Here is a 20,171-nt window from a genome sequence, read left to right on the forward strand (position 1 = left end):
GACATGACGATAATTCTCTTAAAAGGAAATCATTGTAAAAGAATCTTGCCCTGTATAAGTTTTTTTGCCAGTGGCTTAAATTAATTTTTTCATTGCAGGACAGCCATGCAAAATCTGGGAAAGACCCTCTCTCATCCTCCCATTTAATCTCCTCCAGCTCCCATGATTTTCTTATAATTTTGTCGTATGAATTGTTGGAAGAAATATCCATCTGGTTCGGTTCCAAGCTGGGAGAAAGACACTGGAAATATGGAGGCTGATTGGAAAGATGGTTTAATGATGAACAGAAGCACATGGGTGGTTTTGGTGCAGCTGACCAGGGGTGAAATCCAGCAGGTTCTGACAGATTCTGGAGAACGGGTAGTGGAAATTTTGAGTAGTTCGGAGAACCGGCAAATACCACCTCTGGCTGGCCCCAGAGTGGGGTGGGAATGGAGATTTTGCAGTATTCTTCCCCTGGAGTGGAGTGGGAATGGAGATTTTGCAAAATCCTTCCCCCAGGAGTGAGGAGGGAATGGAGATTTTGCAGTATCCTTCCCCTGCCATGCCCACCAAGCCACACCACGCTCACCAAGCCACGCCCACAGGACCAGTAGTAAAAAGAAATTGGAATTCACCACTGCAGCTGACCACATGGAGTTGAGAGTGGGGAGTATTTATACCTTCCTGTTTCTGTGCAAGAACATGTATTCTATTGGCTGTTGTCAGACTCCATTGGTGCCATGTACAAATCCTAGGAGTTTGTCAGAAGTAAGCTTGGTTGAAGTTTGGTCGATGCAATGAAGGGGCTTCTTGAGCACTTCCTATTGTGGCTGAATGGCTTTGCTCTGAAGAATAATCCCAACATCCTGGAGCTGAAGGTCTTTTGTTTTGTAGATAGGAAAGACCCAGTCTTTCCTAATGGGCACAAAATATCTTCTGGGGTATATTAAGAAAGTGGGGGTTGCTTTAAAAAAACATGTTTCTCCATTTCTCCCTTTGGGAAATATAATCTTCTTTATATTTCTCAAGATATTTAATTCTTCTAGGAGAGTGCTGGGTGCTAACTTTCTACAGTTTGAATCAACAAACTGGACAAAATATATCTAGGTTTCAGCGTATTCGTAGGGGGGTTAACCTGTGATCACATTCAATGACTTTATTGCCTTCAAATCAGCACTCAGATCTTTAATCGTAGAAATAAGGTTTTAAAAAATCCAATGGATTATGTCAGTTTCCCCTAATGCTACTTTAATCCTTAAATTGTTTCTCCTATCGTGATCCCATACACAGGCTCTGCCAACCCAGCTTTAATTTTAGAGAGATTCTTTTAAGGCTTGCTTATCTCTAGAACATTGTCTGTGGCCTATATATTATTACATATAATCTGTAGAGAAGTACCATAAGCTTTGCTGACTATTTGCTGTGACCTTTATTCATTTGCTCAGACCAGCAAAGTCTTTTCATTTATTTCCCCCAGCATGTTTAATCCCCTTCCGTCTTCAGTTCTTTTTCAAGTTGTTTTATTGGCAGCCGAATTAAGTCCATCTTAGGTGTCTGTCTCCGCTTGCGGGCAGCATTTTTTTTTTCATTTTTCTTTCTTCCCTCCATGGTTACCTTCCTCCTTCCTCAAACTTTCTTCCAAATAAACTTGGATCCTCTTTCTCTTAACATCCGACTTAATTTACTTTCCCCATTCTAAATTAAATAACCAGCCAAGTAAACTGGTGTGAATTAAAGAAAGTAGCTGGCGATAGGAGTGTGTGTGTGTGTGTGTGTGTGTGTGTATGCATCATTTTGACTTTGTTTATTTTGTCATGTTTATGTAGAGCATCTTGGAGGTGGCGCCCCTTTAAGAGGTGTACGTCACAAAATTTCATTTTACTGTATGCCCGATTAGCATCCATTCAAAATGACAAAGTTATTCTAAATCTAAGTCTAAATCTGGAGGGAGGACCGGATAGCACAACGCGCCATCTTCTTCACTGCCTAGCCACGCCCCCGGGTCAGGGTCAATCCCACTTGTGGGTCCATTCAGACGCTCTTTGAACCAGGGGTGAAATGCTCCTGGTTCGGACCGGATCACCCGATCCGGTAGCAATGGTGGCGGGTGGTTCGGAGAACCCGTAGCAAAAATCCCTGCCCCCCCCCATGCCCAGCTGAGCCACACGATCATCAGAGGCTTTTTTTTTTAACTTTTAAAAGCATTTTTTCTACAACCTCTTCCAACGAAAAAATGCTTTTAAAAGTAAAAGAAAAAGAGCCTCTGATGATGGCACGACTCAGCTGGGATCGTCAGAGGCTTTTCAAAGCATTTTTTTCTGCAACCTCTTGGCCGAAGAGGTGGTTAAAAAAAATGCTTTGCAAAGTCTCTGACGATCCCAGCTGAGTTGCCTGATGGGCAGAGAGGTATTTTTTTAAAAAGCCTCTCTGACCATCCCAGCTGAGTTGCCTGATCCACAGAGGCTTTTCAAAACATTAGAAAAAAAAAAGTAAAAAAAAAAAGTTGGCCACGCCCACCGTCACATTAAACCCCTCCTACCAAGCCACACCCACAGAACCGGTAGTAACAAATTTTACATTTCACCCCTGCTTTGAACTAGTGGTCCGTCAAAGGAGACGAACCGGGACTTAAGTTCCCCAGTCTGGGTGGGAAGCCGAGAGACCAGCCTCAACCACGCACGGTCTCAAGGCAGCCGAGGTCTAGCCAGAGCCAAGAGGGGCCCGAGGGACCGCGGTACCTGCTGACCCCGCCTCCGCCCCCGCCCCGGGTGGTGGAAAAGCGAAGCGCGCCGGCCCCAGCCAATCCCGGCTCCTTTTGGATATGCAAATGAGCTCCTTTTTCCCAGGGGCGAGGCTGAGTCGCCGATATTTCCAGGGAGGCCGAGCGAAGGCTGGAGTGGGGGGGAAAGAGACGCAGATGCGGGAACGTCCGCTGCTAAGTAGCCCTGGATCCACCGGCACCGCGCGGTCGAAGCCGGGCCGGAGCGCTTTGCTTAGCAACCGGCTGAGGAAAAAATAATAAAAATAAAAAAGCGGCGAGGTTTTGGCGCGGCGGCTGAAGAGAAAAAAGCCTGGTGGGCTGAATGCATCGCTTGGGCGTCCGCGGAAGGACCCTCCGCCGCTCCGGGCTTTAGGTCCGGTCTCTTACTCCGGGCTTGTGGGCCGTCCCCGGGAGACTATGCGGTCTGGGAAGCCTCCTTACATCTTCGCCGTCTTCGTGCTGAGCGGTCTCTCGGCGCTGCTGCTCCTGTTCCTCGGGCAACCTCCCCCGGACTCCAAACAGACGCCGCCGGCTGGGTTACCCCGCCTGCCTCAGCTCCGGGAGAGCGAGTTCCTCCGGCGCGCCTGTAGGGCTCTGGCTCAGGGGCAGCATACCTTCGTTTGGGGAAACTATCTGCGGACGTCGTTGAACAGAGCCGCCTCCTGCGAAGATTACGTGACGGGGAGCCACTATGTGACCAGACCCGTCACTGCCGAAGAGGCCGCCTTTCCCTTGGCCTACATCTTCACCCTCCACAAAGAGCTGGCCACCTTCGAGCGGCTCTTCAGGGCTATTTACGCGCCCCACAATGTCTACTGCGTCCACGTGGATGAGAAAGTGCCCGCCAGTTACAAGCAAGAGGTGGAGAAAGTGCTGGAGTGCTTCCCCAATGCCTTCCTGGTCTCCAAAGCGGAGCCTGTGGTTTACGCTGGCATCTCCAGGCTTCAGGCTGATTTGAACTGCATGAAAGACCTGCTGAGATCCACCACCCAGTGGAAATACGTCCTCAACATGTGTGGGCAAGATTTCCCCCTGAAAACCAACAAGGAGATTGTCCAGCACCTGAAAAAGTTTAAAGGGAAGAACCTCACCCCTGGCATCCTCCCCCCACCTTCCATAACTTTAAGGACCAAATTTGTTTACAAGGAGCACATAGGCAAGCAAGCTTCCTACATGAGAAGGACTGAGATCCTAAAATCACCACCTCCCCACAACCTCACTATCTACTTTGGGTCTGCCTATATTGCTCTCACTAGGCCTTTTGTGGAGTTCCTTTTCAATGACTCAAGGGCCATTGATTTGCTGCAATGGTCCAAAGACACTTACAGCCCCGACGAACACTTTTGGGTAACACTCAATCGGATTCCAGGTAGATATTAATCTCTGGCTCTTTCGTTTCTAAGTAGTAATTGTATTAAACATGACAATTGAAAAGATAAAAACTAGTGCAAATTGGGGGGGGGGATAGAAAGTGCAGGAAAAAAAAGAGAAAAAGACTATAGCAAAGGGGGTGGAAATGACTTTCCCTTTCTTCACAAATAGTATAAATAATTTTAATAGTTTACCACCTTCTCTTAAAATACAGTATATATCTTCTTTCCTTATCTATAAACAAATAATTAAAGCTGCATCAGTCAGTCGTAATCAGCAAAAGTCCATTAAGGGCTATCCGAGATATGTCTATTTTGACCTTGATCAAATCAATCAATTTTATATAAATTTTTTATATAAATTTTTTTAATAATCTTGAACTTTAATCCCTTCAAATAATGCCCTAGAACTTGATTTCTTTTCATTTCTTCTTTGTTCCTTCTCACAAAATTCTGCCAAAGTAACCACACTTGTAAATCCAATATAGCTAAATTATCTAGCTCGCTAGATAATTTGTTTTGTTATGTGTACATAGCAATAGCAATAGACTTAGATACTGCTTCCCAGTGCTTTTACAGCCCTCTCTAAGCAGTTTACAGAGTCAGCATATTGCCACTAAGAATCTGGGTGCTCATTTTTCCCACCTCGGAAGGATGGAAGGCTGAGTCAACCTTGCATCCGTTTTAATTATTAAGGATCAACAAGTTTCATCTACATAGCATTTTTTGTCATATCATTTTTGTAGCCTGTCATTTTAAAATCCACTTTCAGGTCAGCTTCAGTCTTGTCTGGTAAAACTTGTTCCTTTTCCATGACATCTTTTAAACACAGTCTGCCTAAAAAGGCAGACACTCCTCACATTAATTTATGGGTCCATTATTCAAAAATATCTGACTCTTTCACTTTTCAACAGCAAGGGCCAAACCTTCGTTGGCTAGCAGATGACAAGGTCTGAAATATTCAGAGATAACTGGAACATATGCTTGACATCCTGAGAAGCAGTTATTAGTTGATGACAGCAATACTAAACCAGCTGAGATTTGATTTCTAAACTGGCATTGATAGTTTTTTAAAGTGGGGTTGGTAGGGCTGGCTGGCTGACAGAGTGATTTTTTTCTTTTTGATCCACAGTCCAAGTGGAAGTTGTTTTGGTTACTGCTCCCCCAAAACACAGACAACTATTCTGCAAAATCTTGCAATTGTATGACTGTATTCCCCCAACCCCCAGGGATTTATTCCCCATTTATTCACAGCCATGAACCCAACAAAAATAAGAAATAATTATCTGGATACAGATCAAATGATTAGTTACTTCGTAACAAATTCTACCCTAATAAATAATCGCAAGAAATATTTTGTTTCAAAACATACCTAGAGAAATGTAGTGGAATTTGTTTGAAAGCTCTTTGTTAAAATGCCCTTAATCTTATGAATTATGGGCTTAATCCTATGAATTGGTAAACCTATTTCAATTTTTAAAGGTCAATGGAAAGTAAGCCACAGAGTTTCCAAAGCATCTGTCAAAGGACTAGGCAATTAATTCAGGCATTCAGCTTTAAGGTTACCAACGTGGTTGCCAGTGTGAAAAGAATTCTTCAGGGAGTTAAAGAATCTCAAAATCATAGAATTGAAGGAGGTCAAAAGGACAGGTGATTTTCCAGACTTTTTAAAACCACTGCAATATCTGTGGAGGTAAATTATTTCACTGTTGGACAGATTTCACCATCAGGAAGCTTTTACTTATGTTGAAACAAAATCTAGGTACAGTCATTGCATACATACCCATCCAGGATCCTGATCCTGGTTTCTGTGGCAATAGAAAATACTTTCTGATCACTTTTGCACCATCTTTCCTCTTTTGTCCAAAGTCAACATTTCCAGTTCCTATAGTTTATCTTAGTATAGCATATTCTCAAATCCATTTTTCATCATTGTCACCCTCTCCTGCACCTGTTTTATGCTATCAATGGCCATCTGGAAATCTGATGCCCAGAATCATCCACAGTAATGATGCTCTGAATCAAGCTAACAGAGAGTGTGATAGCAAAAGAGAAAGCTCATAAAAATCTCTGTGTGAGAGAGTGAAATGGATAATGTTAGTATCCTTGGAATGAGTATCATTGGGTTTCAGACATAAGCACAGAAGAAGCAACATGATTAAGCATGTAGGTCTCTTCAATTTGGAAAATCATTAAGAACAAACCATTTAGAATTCTTGCCTTTTTTATAGGTTTTGCCAAAATATCTATGTAGGAAAAGGATTCTGGGCCATTATAAATTGGTGGATAAAAGGGTGTTTTTTAGGCTCAAATCCCGCTGGTTTTCTCTTATGATGCAAGACAGGTCCAATAAAACTTGATGTGCTAAGAAAGCAACCTCCTCAGATGCCTCATCATCTGAAACTTGAGGTGATTCAATAAATTTGACTATGAACAGGAGGAGGAACAAAGATAAAATTTTCCACCCTCAAATACTTATTTAGCTTGTTGATTTGTCATAAGATACAGTCAGTGCTACTGGTTTAGGAAAGTTAGTTAAATAAATTGAGTCTCCTTTAACATGAGAATTGAATTTTAAAACAAGAATAATATCTCACCTTTGTATGTAAACTCAGTGGATTGTAGAATTGAGCCAATATGTATTAGAACAAGACACAAGAGTCTTATTTTCAAATGGAGGGGAAAAAAATCTACCTCCGTTTCATCCCTTAAAAATAGTGTTCTCCCACATCAGAGGTCTCCAAACATTTGGACTAATGGACAAACTGGAATTTCAAGGAAGTATTAACTTATAAAGGAAGTGTTACGGTAGTCAGAGTGCAAATCAGTAAGATTAATAATGTCACAAATTGTTCTGTGGCTCTTTTAAGCACATAGGTTTGCCTTATTGCTCTTGGCAATCAAAAAGTTTTTGACATGAAGACAGGTTTGAAATTAGTGTTTTGGCCATGATACACTTCGCAGATCAAAAGCTTTATAAAAAAATGATGCTAAGAGATAATATAAGGACAATGTAAAGAAATACAATATTGGTACAGGTAGTCCTCGACTTACAACAGTTCATTTAGTGACCGTTCAAAGTTACAACGGCACAGAAAGAAGTGGCTTTTCACCATTTTTCACACTTAAACCGTTGCAGCATCTGAGGATCACGTGATTAAAATTCAGGCACTTGGCAATTGGTTCATATTTATGACGGTTGCAGTGTCCTGGGGTCATGTGATCACCTTTTGCAACATCTGACAAGCGAAGTCAATGGGAAAGCCAGATTCACTTAACAACTATGTTACTAACTTAACAACTGCAGTGATTCACTTAACAACTGCAGCAAAAATGGTCATAAAATGGGGCAACATTCACTTAACAAATGTCTCACTTAACAACAGAAATTTTGGGTTCCGTAGTGCTTATAAACTGAGGATTACCTGTACTTACTTTTGCCAGAATCCAGAAGTTACAGCCAGCACACAGCAGACTTGATGAAATAGATGCTGTCTAGTACTAATGAGAGAAAGCAATTTCCCATTTCAGTACACAAGAGAAATAGTTAGTAAAGTTATATGTTTAGTTAAATACAGAAATATAGGATGGCAGCATGCAACAATCCTTTTTCCTCCTCTGAACTCATGCTTTTTAGGTGTAACAGTAACAGAGTTGGAAGGGGCCTTGGAGGTCATCTAGTCCAACCCCCTGCTCACACAGGAGACCTGTACTAGGGATTCGAACCGCAGAACTGCCGACCTTTCTGATTGACAAGCTCAGTGTCTTAGCCACCGAGCCATCTAGTCATTTCTTGGTCAGATATTAGTCAAGATGTGCTTGACTAATATTCTCATCCGTCTCATAATTATGGGGAACGCAAGTTGGAATCCAGGACACCATGACAGGCATTCCAGCAAGTAAATTCAGTCTTTGCCTAAGGATATGCCACTTTTCTTATGTGCCACCATCACTTGCTGTGTTATATCCAAGCCATGCAAGAAACTAACATTATAAAATTGGAGCCTGCCTAGAGGCTACCTCAAGAACAGAAATATTGCAAAGCATAGATACTTTTTATTGAGTAAAAAGAATGCCCTGCCTATCTTTTAGATAACCTTTTGGTTAAAAAAACAACAACAACCAACATCTTTTCTTCTTGAGATCTGGGCTGGCCGGACAGACAGGTCAGGTTTCTTCAGAGCTTCTACTTTATTCTTTTTCACTGCTCTGGGGCAATTTCACAGATTGCAAAAGTAAAATTAGCGCCCAAAGGGAGAAGTGACTCCTATTGTCACTAAACCTTCCGATGAGATATTTCCATGCAACTGAACATTCATCATAGCATTTCAGCAGGTGAAACTGTTGACGAAAAGCCAACTCTGCAGCAAGAGAAAAGGTAAAAGAATCTTAATGATAACCTTTTGCTTGTTGATTGTTTCAGTAAAACTCCTGAGGCTGAGGCATGGAGAAGTTAGCTACCGGTACTTGAAAATTGGGTTTTATGGGCAAGAGTTTTAAAGGAAGTTGCTTGAGGGAGTGTCGTTTTGTGGAAACCCTATAATTTGCTGAGACTCAAGAACTTCCACTCTCCCATGCTTATATCACTCAATTTCAACCATTTGGACTAATGAGGGAGAGTTAGTTCCAGCCATTTGTTTTCATATATATATAAAATTTTATATATATATAATAAAAGGACTATATAAAATCCATAAATTGATTTTCAGGTTATTTGAGAAAATAGATATATGCTTTTGTTTGCTTCTCTACCTCATTTTTAACTAGAATTAAGTCTGATTTTTTTTTCATTTGTTTTGAAGAATTGTTGCATTACTTAACTCTACCTAACTTAGTCAAATGAAAAAAAAAAGGCAGAAAAAGGATTGACGTATTTGGGATTTTCCCTGAAACATTTTTTCATACATCTTCTGTTCCACTGCTGTTCTGATATATTCTGCACTGATTTAGAAAGCTACTCCTGCTTAACATTCAGCTGTGATTAAGGAAGCCCATTTTCTTTCACTGTAAACCTTCAAGAGTATCATAGTGTCTCATCGCAGCGGAAAAGAGGGATAAAAATAGTGTGATTATTTGTTGTGGTTAGTTTCAGTCAAACTGATTCTCAGAGTTGATACTGTGAAGCCAGCAGAGGAATCCCCATGCATGTGGTTGTGAGCTCTAAGAGAAAAAGCAGAAAAGACATAGACAGCAGTAAAATAGAATAGAATAGAATAGAATAGAATAGAATAGAATAGAATAGAATAGAATAGAATAGAATAGAATAGAATAGAATAGAATAGAATAGAATAGAATAGAATTCTTTATTGGCCAAGTGTGATTGAACACAAAAGGAATTTGTATTTGGTGTATATGCTCTCAGTGTACATAAGGAGAATAAAATACATTCATCGAAAATAAAAAGATACAATACTTAGTGATAGTCAAGGTTACTAATAAGCTACCAAATTGTACAAGAAAACAAGGTAAAACAATATAAATCGAAAAGTACAAGCAATATGATTATAGTAATAAGTGGGAAGATATAGATACTAGTAAGGAAGAGAAGAATAATAGTAATACAGTCTTAGTAAATTATTAGACAGTGTTGTGGGAATTAGTTGTTAAGCAGAGTGCTGGCAAGAAATACATTTAATATCAATGTCTGAGGAGTTTTTCAACCATCCAGGTCATAGTTGTCCCAAAAGTGCTTTTTTTCAAAAGGCAACTGAACTTTCTTCATTTTTTCCTTTGAAAACGTTTCGCTTCTCATCTAAGAAGTGTCTTCAATTCTGAACTGAACTGAAGAAGCTTTTTGGATGAGAAGTTAAACATTTTCAAAGGAAAAAAAATAAAGTCGGGTTTACTTATGAAACAGCACTTCTGTATTAAGTTTGTGTTTATCGTATGATATCAGTATGTCACAGAATACCAAAAAGCACATATAGGATCTCAGAAGAACAGTAAGCACAATCTCTATGTAGAAAAAATACATAGTGAAGAATTTCCAGAGGCACATTAAGACTTCTTCTAGTAATAACTTCTTCAGAGTTTTGCTAAGAAATTTACTGCCAGCAATTTTTTTTATTACAAACATTTAACCACCATTTATCAATTATTTTCTCATGGACAAATGCTATATTATTTTTAGAGTGACTCTTGACTGCTGCTTTTTGTTTATGTTGTATCATAGAAAGGGATGAGTTTTATAAGTTATATAAGTCTTCTACCTCTATCAAAACAATTTTTACAAATAACAAATGAGAGCACACAGTAGCCATTGTTGGTGGACTCTTCTTCCTCCCCCCCCCCAATACCTCTTTACAAATTGCAATTGTAGATTCATGTACATAATTTTCCAGTATGTCCTAGGCCTAGGGTAAGTCATGGCATTCTTAGACAAGTACCTGATCTTATTCTAGACATGACAGTTTTTCTGACAATTAGATTGTCAGGGTGCCTGTTGTGTCATCTACAGGAAGTACTTGATGCTGGGGTAGTGTATGTATGTACACTTGCATAATAGCAATAGGACTTAGACTTATATACCACTTCACAGTGCTTTAGAGCCCTCTCTAAGCGGTTTACAGAGTCAGCATGTTGCCCCCAACAATTTGGGTCCTCATTTTACCCACCTCGGAAGAATGGAAGGCTAAGGCAAACTTGAGTCTGGTGAGATTTGAACTGCCAAATTGCAGGCAGCCGGCAGTCAGCAGAAGTAGCCTACAGTAACCACTGCACCACTGTGGCTCATTATAATCATAACCCTTGCATCAAGTGATCCACATAGCTTCCTAGTTATCCACAATAGGGGAATCCTTTTGGAAAGTACCGTGTCAGGATCTTCTCAATCTTACCATTCCTGCTGATAATTAGACAGCAATATTTAGCAAATAATTACTCAGTAAATGTCCTTTGATTGTTTATGTCCAGAAACCTGATACGGGTAGTCCTTGACTTATAACAGTTCACTTAGTGACCATTTGAAGTTACAACAGAACTGAAAAAAGTGACATGGCCGTTTTTCACACTTATGACCGTTGTAGCATCCCCGTGGTCACGTGACTAAAATTCGGACACTTGGCAACTGACTCACATTTATGACAGCTGCAGTGTCCCACAGTAACTGTGGCAAGAAATGTCATACAATGGGGCAAAACTCACATAACAAATGTCTCACTTAGCAACATGAATTTTGGGCTCACTTGTGGTTGTAAATCAAGTACTACCTATATTTCCATAGTACCTCTTATGCTCTTAAGCCAACATTCTTGTTGAATTTGTGGTGAGGAATAATGTTGCAACCCCTAAAATTTTCCCAAGTAAGATGTATCTTAAATTGATCTGCTAACAAATAACTTTCTCCAGTAACCTTGATATTGCTGAAAGTTTTACATCAAATGTGTAGTTTCACAGTGGAGAGAGCAAATCATTTAGAAATATTACCTAAGTGTTGTTTATTAATGTAGTTCAGGGGATTCACAGCCTTTGTTATTGTTCCATGTCACCAGGGTTTTCCGCACAGTTGACAAGTCTAGTTGTTGTTAATCCTTTCTGGAAAATACAGGATATCTGCTCCTACTTCAGGAAGGAAGTAGAATTTTGGACTTAAAAGAAAGCTGCTAGTTTGATATTTTGCAGTATATAGGCCATATTTATATTAACCGTGTCTTGCAAATTATCTTCACATGTCTCCATGGAATTGCCTCTACTTTCTCCGTATATGCTTTCAATGGGACTTAATTCCTCATACGCTTTTGTACAGTGCTTAATGTATGTGTGTCTGCATGTCTGTGTGAGTGTACAGCTTAGAATCAGTTTTGACTGCCTGGTTTAATCCCCACAGGTTTCCTAACAAAGGTTTTTGAAGTGGTTTGGAATTTCTTTTTTCCTAGGGCTAAGAGAGAGTGTCTGGCCCAAGGTAAGCGGGCTTTGTCCCTAAGGCCAGATGCCTCAACCTCTATACCAAACTGGTTCTCTTTAACAAATGTAGCAAACATATTTGTTGAATTTTTGTTGTTGCAGCTCTTGATCCTGGTTGTGGGTGGGGGAGGGAGCTAAGTGTTCTGGGGAGAATCTGAATGGTACTCAGACCACTTACTAAGTGTCTTCTTCCAGGCCTCCTAGCCAAATACTATTTGGGGTTTAGAATCAGTAAATCAGTGAATCAGTATCCCTTTGTGTCCTAAATTTCACAGAAGCTAAGGACATTATATAAGCCCAAAATCCTTAAATGATATCAGTTTTAGGAAACTTTATAATAGGCTTTACATACCTATGGCAATTATTTCCATTGAGAGCAGTGAGGATGTTAATATTTTTTTCTTTTTCTGATTAACTTTAAGAAAATGCATGTGGGCATTTTTCTCCCTGATACTTTCCTTTTCTTCTTTCTTTAAGATTGCCCTCTCATTACAGGCTCAGATTCCTATTATGATAACTTATTCGTATAATTTAACCTAATATTTTCTCTGCTCATGGATGACTAAATATTTTTTAAATGGAGGAGTATCTGCTTAAACTAATACTATCTACACTTCCATCTTTAAAAGAATGCGGGTTCACCTTTTTTTGGCAAATAAGATAACGATTAAGATTGCATTTGTACCTGCATTCCATCCTCTTTCATTTTTAAAGGACTTTTAATCCAAGTTTTCTATTCAGAACAAGTATTTGTTTACCACTAGAATTAATTGATATAGTAGTAATCTTAGCACATTTACATGTCTCAGCATAAACTTGCTGGTCAAGAATGTTCTTGAGTAGAAATTACTAATTACTGAGGATTAAAATGACATTGATCTCCAACCCAGTGAAATCCCATTTTTAAATATTAGTCGTTTCATTTCCCAATTGTATTTTGGATTGGTGGTATGAGAACCCACTTCCTTAGCATTGCACCTATGAAGTTACTGAACATCTATTCACAAATGCAGTTTTCTGAATATTAGTACTTGTGTTGCCATGTGTATTGTTACTTGTATGCTTCAGTTGATTGGCTTTTAGCCCTTGATTGATTTTTGTGAACATGTTGGGGCATGTAGGGAGACAGGAACTGAGCTGGGAAGCAGACTGTCACCAGCTTATTGTTGGCATTCATGTGGAAGTGGGTTTAAGGCAGGGGTCAGCAACCTGCAGCTCCGGAGCCACATGCAGCTTTTTGGGCCCTCTGCTGTGGCTCCCTGTCAGGTGATCCCACTGCTGGTTGGCACCGCCCCTTGCTTCCCCTCTCAGTCACTCCTCGCCTGGCCTGAGAAGGTAAGGGCAACAGCGGGGGATGGAGAAGCGGCCAGGGCAGAGACAGAGAGATACAGAGAGAAGGAGAGACATAGAGAGATACAGAGAGAGGGGGAGGGAGGGGGAGGGAGGGAGGGGAGAGAGAGAGAGATGTCAAAAGGATTTTGTGGTTTCCGGTGTTTTTTAACAACTGGTTCCCTGCCCTAATGACCAGCTGGGTAGGTAGTGGGGGGGGTATCATATGACTGGTGTAAGTGAGTGACATTGAGTTGGCCACACCCACCCATGTTTTCTGGCTCCCGGTGTTTTCTTTTTTGTGGGAAACAGGTTCAAATGGCTCTTTGAGTATTTAAGGTTGCAGACCCCTGGTTTAAGGGAAGGAGCAAACTCTTACCAGCTGGCTGCCAACACTTGCAGGGAGATGGGGCTGAAATGGTAAGTGGGCTTTAGTCTGTGAACATTCAGGGAGTAGGGCAGATGACCTGATGGACCTCCATAGACTACACTTGGAAAATCAGTGGTGTCCCAATCTGCAGGTCAACTGGGAGCTTTCCAAGGTCCTGATTTCTGATGAAAGAGATGTCTTTAGATTAGGCAAAAGAAAAATCCCACCCTTCACCAAAGCTCTCCTTTTTAAAACTATACTTAGCAGCACATATTTATTACATGTATACTATTAAAATTATTAACATTTAAATTCAGTTTATTAATAAGTTAGGGAGAATGGGGAATTGATGGTGAACTGTGTACACACCAGATTATGAAAGAATCTTCAAATAAGAATTTCAGTTATAAAATATTTGTACATAGAAAAAAGAGGTAATCACTTTTAAACCCTGCACACCTGACATAGGGTCACTGCTTCTCCAGGTTTGCATTCCAGATTATGACAAGAAGATAAAACAACAACAATACAGATAGCTCTTGCTTAATTACACTATTGGGACCAGAAAACTCATCATTAAGTGACACAGTCATAAGTAAACAAAAACACATGACCACCCTGTGTAGTGATGGCAGTTCCAGCAGTCCCAGTGGCCATTGTTAAGCAAGGACTGGACAGGTCATTGGATGTGGACTTCACATGACTGTGACGTATGACATCCTGCCAGCTTCCCCATTGACTTGCTTGTTGGAAGCCAGCAGGGAAAGTTGCAAATCACAATCACATGGGATATTGCAAGAATCATTAAGTACAAGGATTGGCCCTAAGAACCACTTGTTCAGCACTTGTCATTAGTTCAGCTGATCACCTGGCCATTAAAGAGCCTCCTGCAATTTACCTGGCACTTTAAGAATAAGAACTTGCAAGATCTTTCTCTTTCTTCTCTTCAAATCACAGGTGTCCCCGGTGCCATGCCGAATGCGACATGGGAAGGTAACTTGAGAGCTGTGAAATGGAGCGATGCAGAAAAGAGTCACGGAGGATGCCATGGTAAAATGAACATCATTTTAATGTTTGCGGAGGGTTTTAATATTTGAAAGATTAACAGTGTCCTAACAATGTAGTATCTCCTGCACTTGTTCTGGCACTGTTTGTCTTTTGTTTACTATGGAGATTAAAGGGATTGTAGAAAAACATACCGTGCATTGATTGAAAGATGCAGTGCATGAACCCAGAAATGCCCAGTTTGGGAAATGGAGAGCAGCAGGTTTAGCAACTTTAACCAAGTGGCTGTGGGGTTTTGGCTGCCCCGGCATCAGGGTTCTGCCATTTTGAGTTCTGCATGGGATGGTACTTCTCCAGACAATACATAATATGGGGGTCTTCCTAAGTTATTAGCTTCTGCTTAAAGAGCAGAGAATAGTTATGGCCAGGAAACCTTTCCCCAGATTCTTTGATATCTCAATTACAGCCTTTCTTATACCTGGGCTCCCTTTTTACAATCGCTCATGCCTTAAACATCTCACGTTTGGACTATTGAAAAGCAGGTTTTGTGGGGCTGCCCTTGAAGGCCAATTTGTGGCCAATTTCAGGCATGCCTCAGTATACACACGTGATTGCTGTGCAAGGTGCATTTGGTACTTGTGAACTTCAGGGTGCAATTTAAGATACTGATAGTGCCTTATCATCATCATCATCATCATCATCATCATCATCATTATCATTTTTGTGGCATAGGGCCTGGTTACTTGGGGAACCCCTTTCTCCCATTAACTTATTTTGCCCTGCAATCTCTGACAGAATAGGCATGCTCTGACTCCCGTCTTTGATACAACATCATCATCTAATACAGGGGTCTCCAACCTTGACAACTTTAAGACTTGTGAACTTCAATTCCCAGAATTCCTCAGCCAACAAAGTCCACAAGTCTTAAAGTTGCCAAGGTTGGAGACCCCTCATCGAATAGGTCTCAGGAAGCATCTCTTTTCTGGCCTGGCACCTGCCTTCAGAAAGAATATTTGTCCGGAAGTTCAAATTGTCCCAACCCCATCTTCCTTAAAAGTCATTCATGAAGAACTGGCTCTTCCTCCACACCCTGGGAGGGGCCATTGCTTTTATTGAAAGTTTTTCATGATCACTTCTTGTTTTTTTTTATTTTCCATTATTTTTTGGTTTGGTTTGCCTATCTAAATGGGTTTTAATTGTAAACTCTCAAGGCTTCATCAACTTGGGTGGCTCTGTAAATTCGGCAAAATAAATAATAATTAGGTTAATTTACCCAAAAAAACTCACCCACTTGCATTCCCCTTGGTACTTTGTGTACATGTACAAGCCACCCCGCATTAAGGTTTTTACAAACAATTCTTTGTTTAGATGTCAGCACCCTGTTTTCCAAATATATCATGGACTTTTATAATTGCATAATTGCCAGATTTAAATTTGTAACCACAGCAATTTAGAAAACTCATCCCCAAATACACATCTCAAACAGCAGAACATGGGGTGACTGGAATGACAGGGATTATAGTGTATTATCTGACTTGTTTAAGTTGCAGAAATTTTAAGCAGTTAGGAAAGACAAAAAGACAAGGAATGGAGGTGGGGGAAAGAAAAAAGAAATAAAAAGGAGGCCACAGGGAAATTATTAAAGAGGAAGAGGAAATGAATAAGACAGAAACTAAAGAAGTTTCAGACTATAAGATGCACATTAGCTTTAGAGGAGGAAAACAAGGGGGAAAAAATCTGCCTCTGCCTCCGTGGCCCATTCACCGCCGCCACAGCCTGTTCACCACAGCCCTTTCACCACTGCTGTGGGCCATTTGCCGCTGATCACCACGAATGGGTGGCAGTGATAGGCGGTGGCAATCCCTGCCGCCTAGAACAGTGGATTGGCGCCACACCAATCCCCCTCCCCTCCCGCCGCAATATTCACTCTATAAGACATACAGATATTTTCACCCACTTTTTGGGGGGGGGGAGCAAAAGTGCATCTTATAGTCCAAAAAATACGGTAATAGGTGGAAAACAAAGGGGAAAAGTGAAACATAATAATTTTTTGATCTGTTCTCCACCTCAGGATGAGCTGATGTCTTGTTTTAATATGAGGGCATAGCCATTAGAATGGAAGCAGCCTTGGGGTATACAAGTTGGGTGGATCTTAATTAATTTTCTTTTGTATTTGATGTTTTAACCTGTGCTGTCTCTAATGACACAATGCTAAAATTATAAAGCAAAACTAACTTTTATTTATTTAATTATTAAATGCATTTATATGACTGCCCATCTCACTGATCGTGACTCTGGGAGGTCTACAATCAATGCCACAAAACAATGCCACAACTGTTAAAACGCTTAAAAATAAATAAAAACAAGATTGTGGGAGAGTCCATATAAACATAGTGCAACCATTAAGCAGGTTGCCCATCGGATCCCCAAAGTCGGTAGAAGAACCATGTTTTCAGGGCCTTCTGAAAGGCTAACCTCATCTCACGGGGGTTGAGATGATGCTCCTGATAGCAGAAGCCACAGCAGAAAAGGAACATTATCTGGCTTCCATCAGATGTAACTCTTCAGCAGATGGGATCCACAACCTACCCCTCTGGCTTGACCTCATAGGATGGGTAGATAAAAGAGTCCCTCAAATAATCTAGACCCATGTCATGTAAGGCTTTAAAGGTCAAAGCTCTTCCTAGTATATAATCAGAATAATCTTTAAAATGTGTCTGTGTTTGAATAAAGTTTAAAAGCCATCAATAGACGTGGCTTAAATAGCTCATTTAACCTTTCCGTTAGTGAAAAACAGGAAAACCACATTGTCTTTTGTAGCTGAAACGTGCCTATTCTTCTAGACACACACCGGCTTGGAGTGGAAACTTTTCCTTTTGTCTGTATTTTTAATTGCTTGACTATAAATCACAAGTATAATTTGAGCACTGTTGCTTTCTGGAACTCTGTCTGTCTCAAGAATAAGGAGCAGCCCTTTAATTGTGCTAACTTGTAAGTTAAATTACTAAGTTGTATAACCTCAGTGTTGGATTCTTCCTTCAGTCTCTTGAGTCAGTTTTTGGTTTCAACAAAACCTTGTTAGCCACCCACAATTACTGGTAAAGTGCACAGCAATATAAATTGAACAAACAAACAATTAAAGCATGCAACCTAATAAAAGCTGAATATTTAGGGCCCACAAAGCTAATTTTTGATACTGATACTGAATAAGGAGAAGAGGATATGTTGTTCTATCCCTCTGTTTTCTTCAAATGTTATTAAAGTTGCCAGTACTTCCTTATTTCAGTATGATTAAACTGCAAAGACCTTAGTGCAAATATGCATCTTAATTCTTCTGTCCACAAAATGTCATTATAATATTGATATTTTATGCCTTGACAGGTCATTATGTCAGAAGCATATGTATCTATGGAACTGGTGACTTGCCATGGCTGCTGAAATCCAAAAATTTATTTGCTAACAAATTTGAACTCAAAACATATCCACCCACTGTAGAATGCCTGGAATTGAAACTTCGGGAAAGAGCATTGAATCAAAGTGAAATACCAGTTGAACCAAGTTGGTACTTTTAATTTAAAAAAAAAAACTTATTGGGGAAGACGGATAATAATAAAAACTGATCCTTTTAGAACAACTGTTTTTGCCTTGACATGAAGCATTTTTTTTTTTTGGGATGTTCAATATGGATACTTTTTTTAATACATGAAAAATCTTTGCATTTTACCGGACCTAAGGATTCTGCACCATCTTTATATTTCATTGAATTTTATTCAATTTTTTTTAAAAAATGTGGTGCTCATTTCGGAACAGGATTCTCCTTTTCTTCCATTTACTGTTTGCTAATACCCTCAGGGAATAAAAAATTATGAATAACGAAGTTAAAGAGTAAATTCAGATTATCTTACTAACTGATGATGGTTTAAATGGAAGGATTAAGACTTTCGTCATGGAAGATTCAAAGATGGGAGTTTGTCGTCTAGCTCAGCTTGCTATCTGCACCACCTAAGTTTGCTTCTACCTGTACTCTACCTGTTACTACTTGCTTCTGAATAGGCCAAATTCTTAGACTCTGCTTTTTCTATTATCTGCTAAATTTGGAAAAATGGCCTTCTGTACTACTGAAGACCTATCCACTTTAACAGCAGCAAATCAGCCTGTGAATCAGGGTAGGATAGAAGATCCGAAAGACTGAATAAGAGTGTATATTTTAAAGAGTAAAATATTCACTGGAAAAATACATTAATATTATATTGATTGTATGTTTCTACTTTTATAAAGTTTTGCTTGGCCACTTAATGATCCCAGAAATTATGTAAAGAAGAGCTTCTAGGTGTACAGAAATAATTTAAGATGGACCAATGTTTTTTTTATTTAGGAAGCTATCACTTATCTTCAAAGCAAAAGTGCTAACATTGTCTTTTATACCATCTGCTAATCTGTAAGTCATTTTCATTGTTCTTTAGGCAACCTTTCTGGACACAATTTGAATTTCATCCCATCTACTATGGAAAATGTAAAGGAAGAAATAGCAATATATACTAAAAGTTTTAGGGTGGAAAAAAAAACACTCAAAAGTCCACTTTTTCTGGAGCAACACAGAAAAAAAATCTTTATATTTTAGTTTGAATATTAAAATTCTACCAGGAAATACCATGAAAGATATTTATGGCAATCATTACACTAATAAATATCTATCTTTGCAGCAGTCCTTTAATCATCATATAATTTCAGTGTCACTATTTCTATTGTCTGTATATTTCTATTGTCTATATATTGTCTTATATTGTCTGTGTCCCCATTATTCTTTCTTAGTTGTTTTACTTTTAACTGAAATGGAATTATTTTTTCCCATAAAAACATGGGTTTGCCGACATTCACTGATTGAAGGTTATTGACTGTGATTCTTTTTTATTTTAAAAAATTCAGTTGGCTAATTTAATAAAGTAGTATTCATCAAACACTGTACAGACATTGCCTTTGTGACAGATTGCTTACCACAGATCCTTATTATATAGAGCAATGAGGTTACAGATAATCCTAATGTTTATGACTGTGCATCAGTTGTGGCATTCTAATTTTTTTTACTACCTGTTCTGTGGGCGTGGCTTGGTGGGTGTGGCTTGGTAAGGATACTGCAAAATCCCCATTCCCTCCCCACTCCTGGGGAAAGGGTATTGCAAAATCTCCATTCCCACTCCACTCTGGGGCCAGCCAGATGTGCCATTTTCCGGTTCTCCAACTACTCAAAATTTCCGCTACTGGTTCTCCAGGACCTGTCAGAACCTGCTGGATTTCACCCCTGCTGTGCATGCTTCAACAATGAACTAGGAGAAATGCTTTGGATCTCACACAACTACAGCTTCCTTTGTTATTTATTAAACTAGCACAGCTTTTTCTATCCAAGCAAAAAGATGCGGATGCTGCTTTAAGGATCATATTAACTTAAATAATC

The 20,171-nt window shown here is 39.8% G+C and overlaps 1 protein-coding gene across 1 annotated transcript; it reads left to right on the top strand.

The window, feature by feature from the left end:
* The first annotated feature begins 2,811 nt into the window (after positions 1 to 2,811).
* On the top strand, positions 2,812 to 19,677 carry GCNT2 (glucosaminyl (N-acetyl) transferase 2 (I blood group)). The gene is made up of 3 exons (XM_034429127.3): positions 2,812 to 4,112; positions 14,672 to 14,764; positions 18,101 to 19,677. Exons 1-3 carry the CDS (start codon positions 3,161 to 3,163, stop codon positions 18,289 to 18,291), a joined length of 1,236 nt encoding a protein of 411 aa, XP_034285018.2. The 5' UTR covers positions 2,812 to 3,160; the 3' UTR covers positions 18,292 to 19,677.
* The last annotated feature ends 494 nt before the right edge of the window (positions 19,678 to 20,171 follow it).

This window comes from Pantherophis guttatus, chromosome 3, assembly GCF_059756535.1.
Source record: "Pantherophis guttatus breed Tessera chromosome 3, ASM5975653v1, whole genome shotgun sequence".
Classification (NCBI taxonomy): Eukaryota; Metazoa; Chordata; class Lepidosauria; order Squamata; family Colubridae; genus Pantherophis; species Pantherophis guttatus.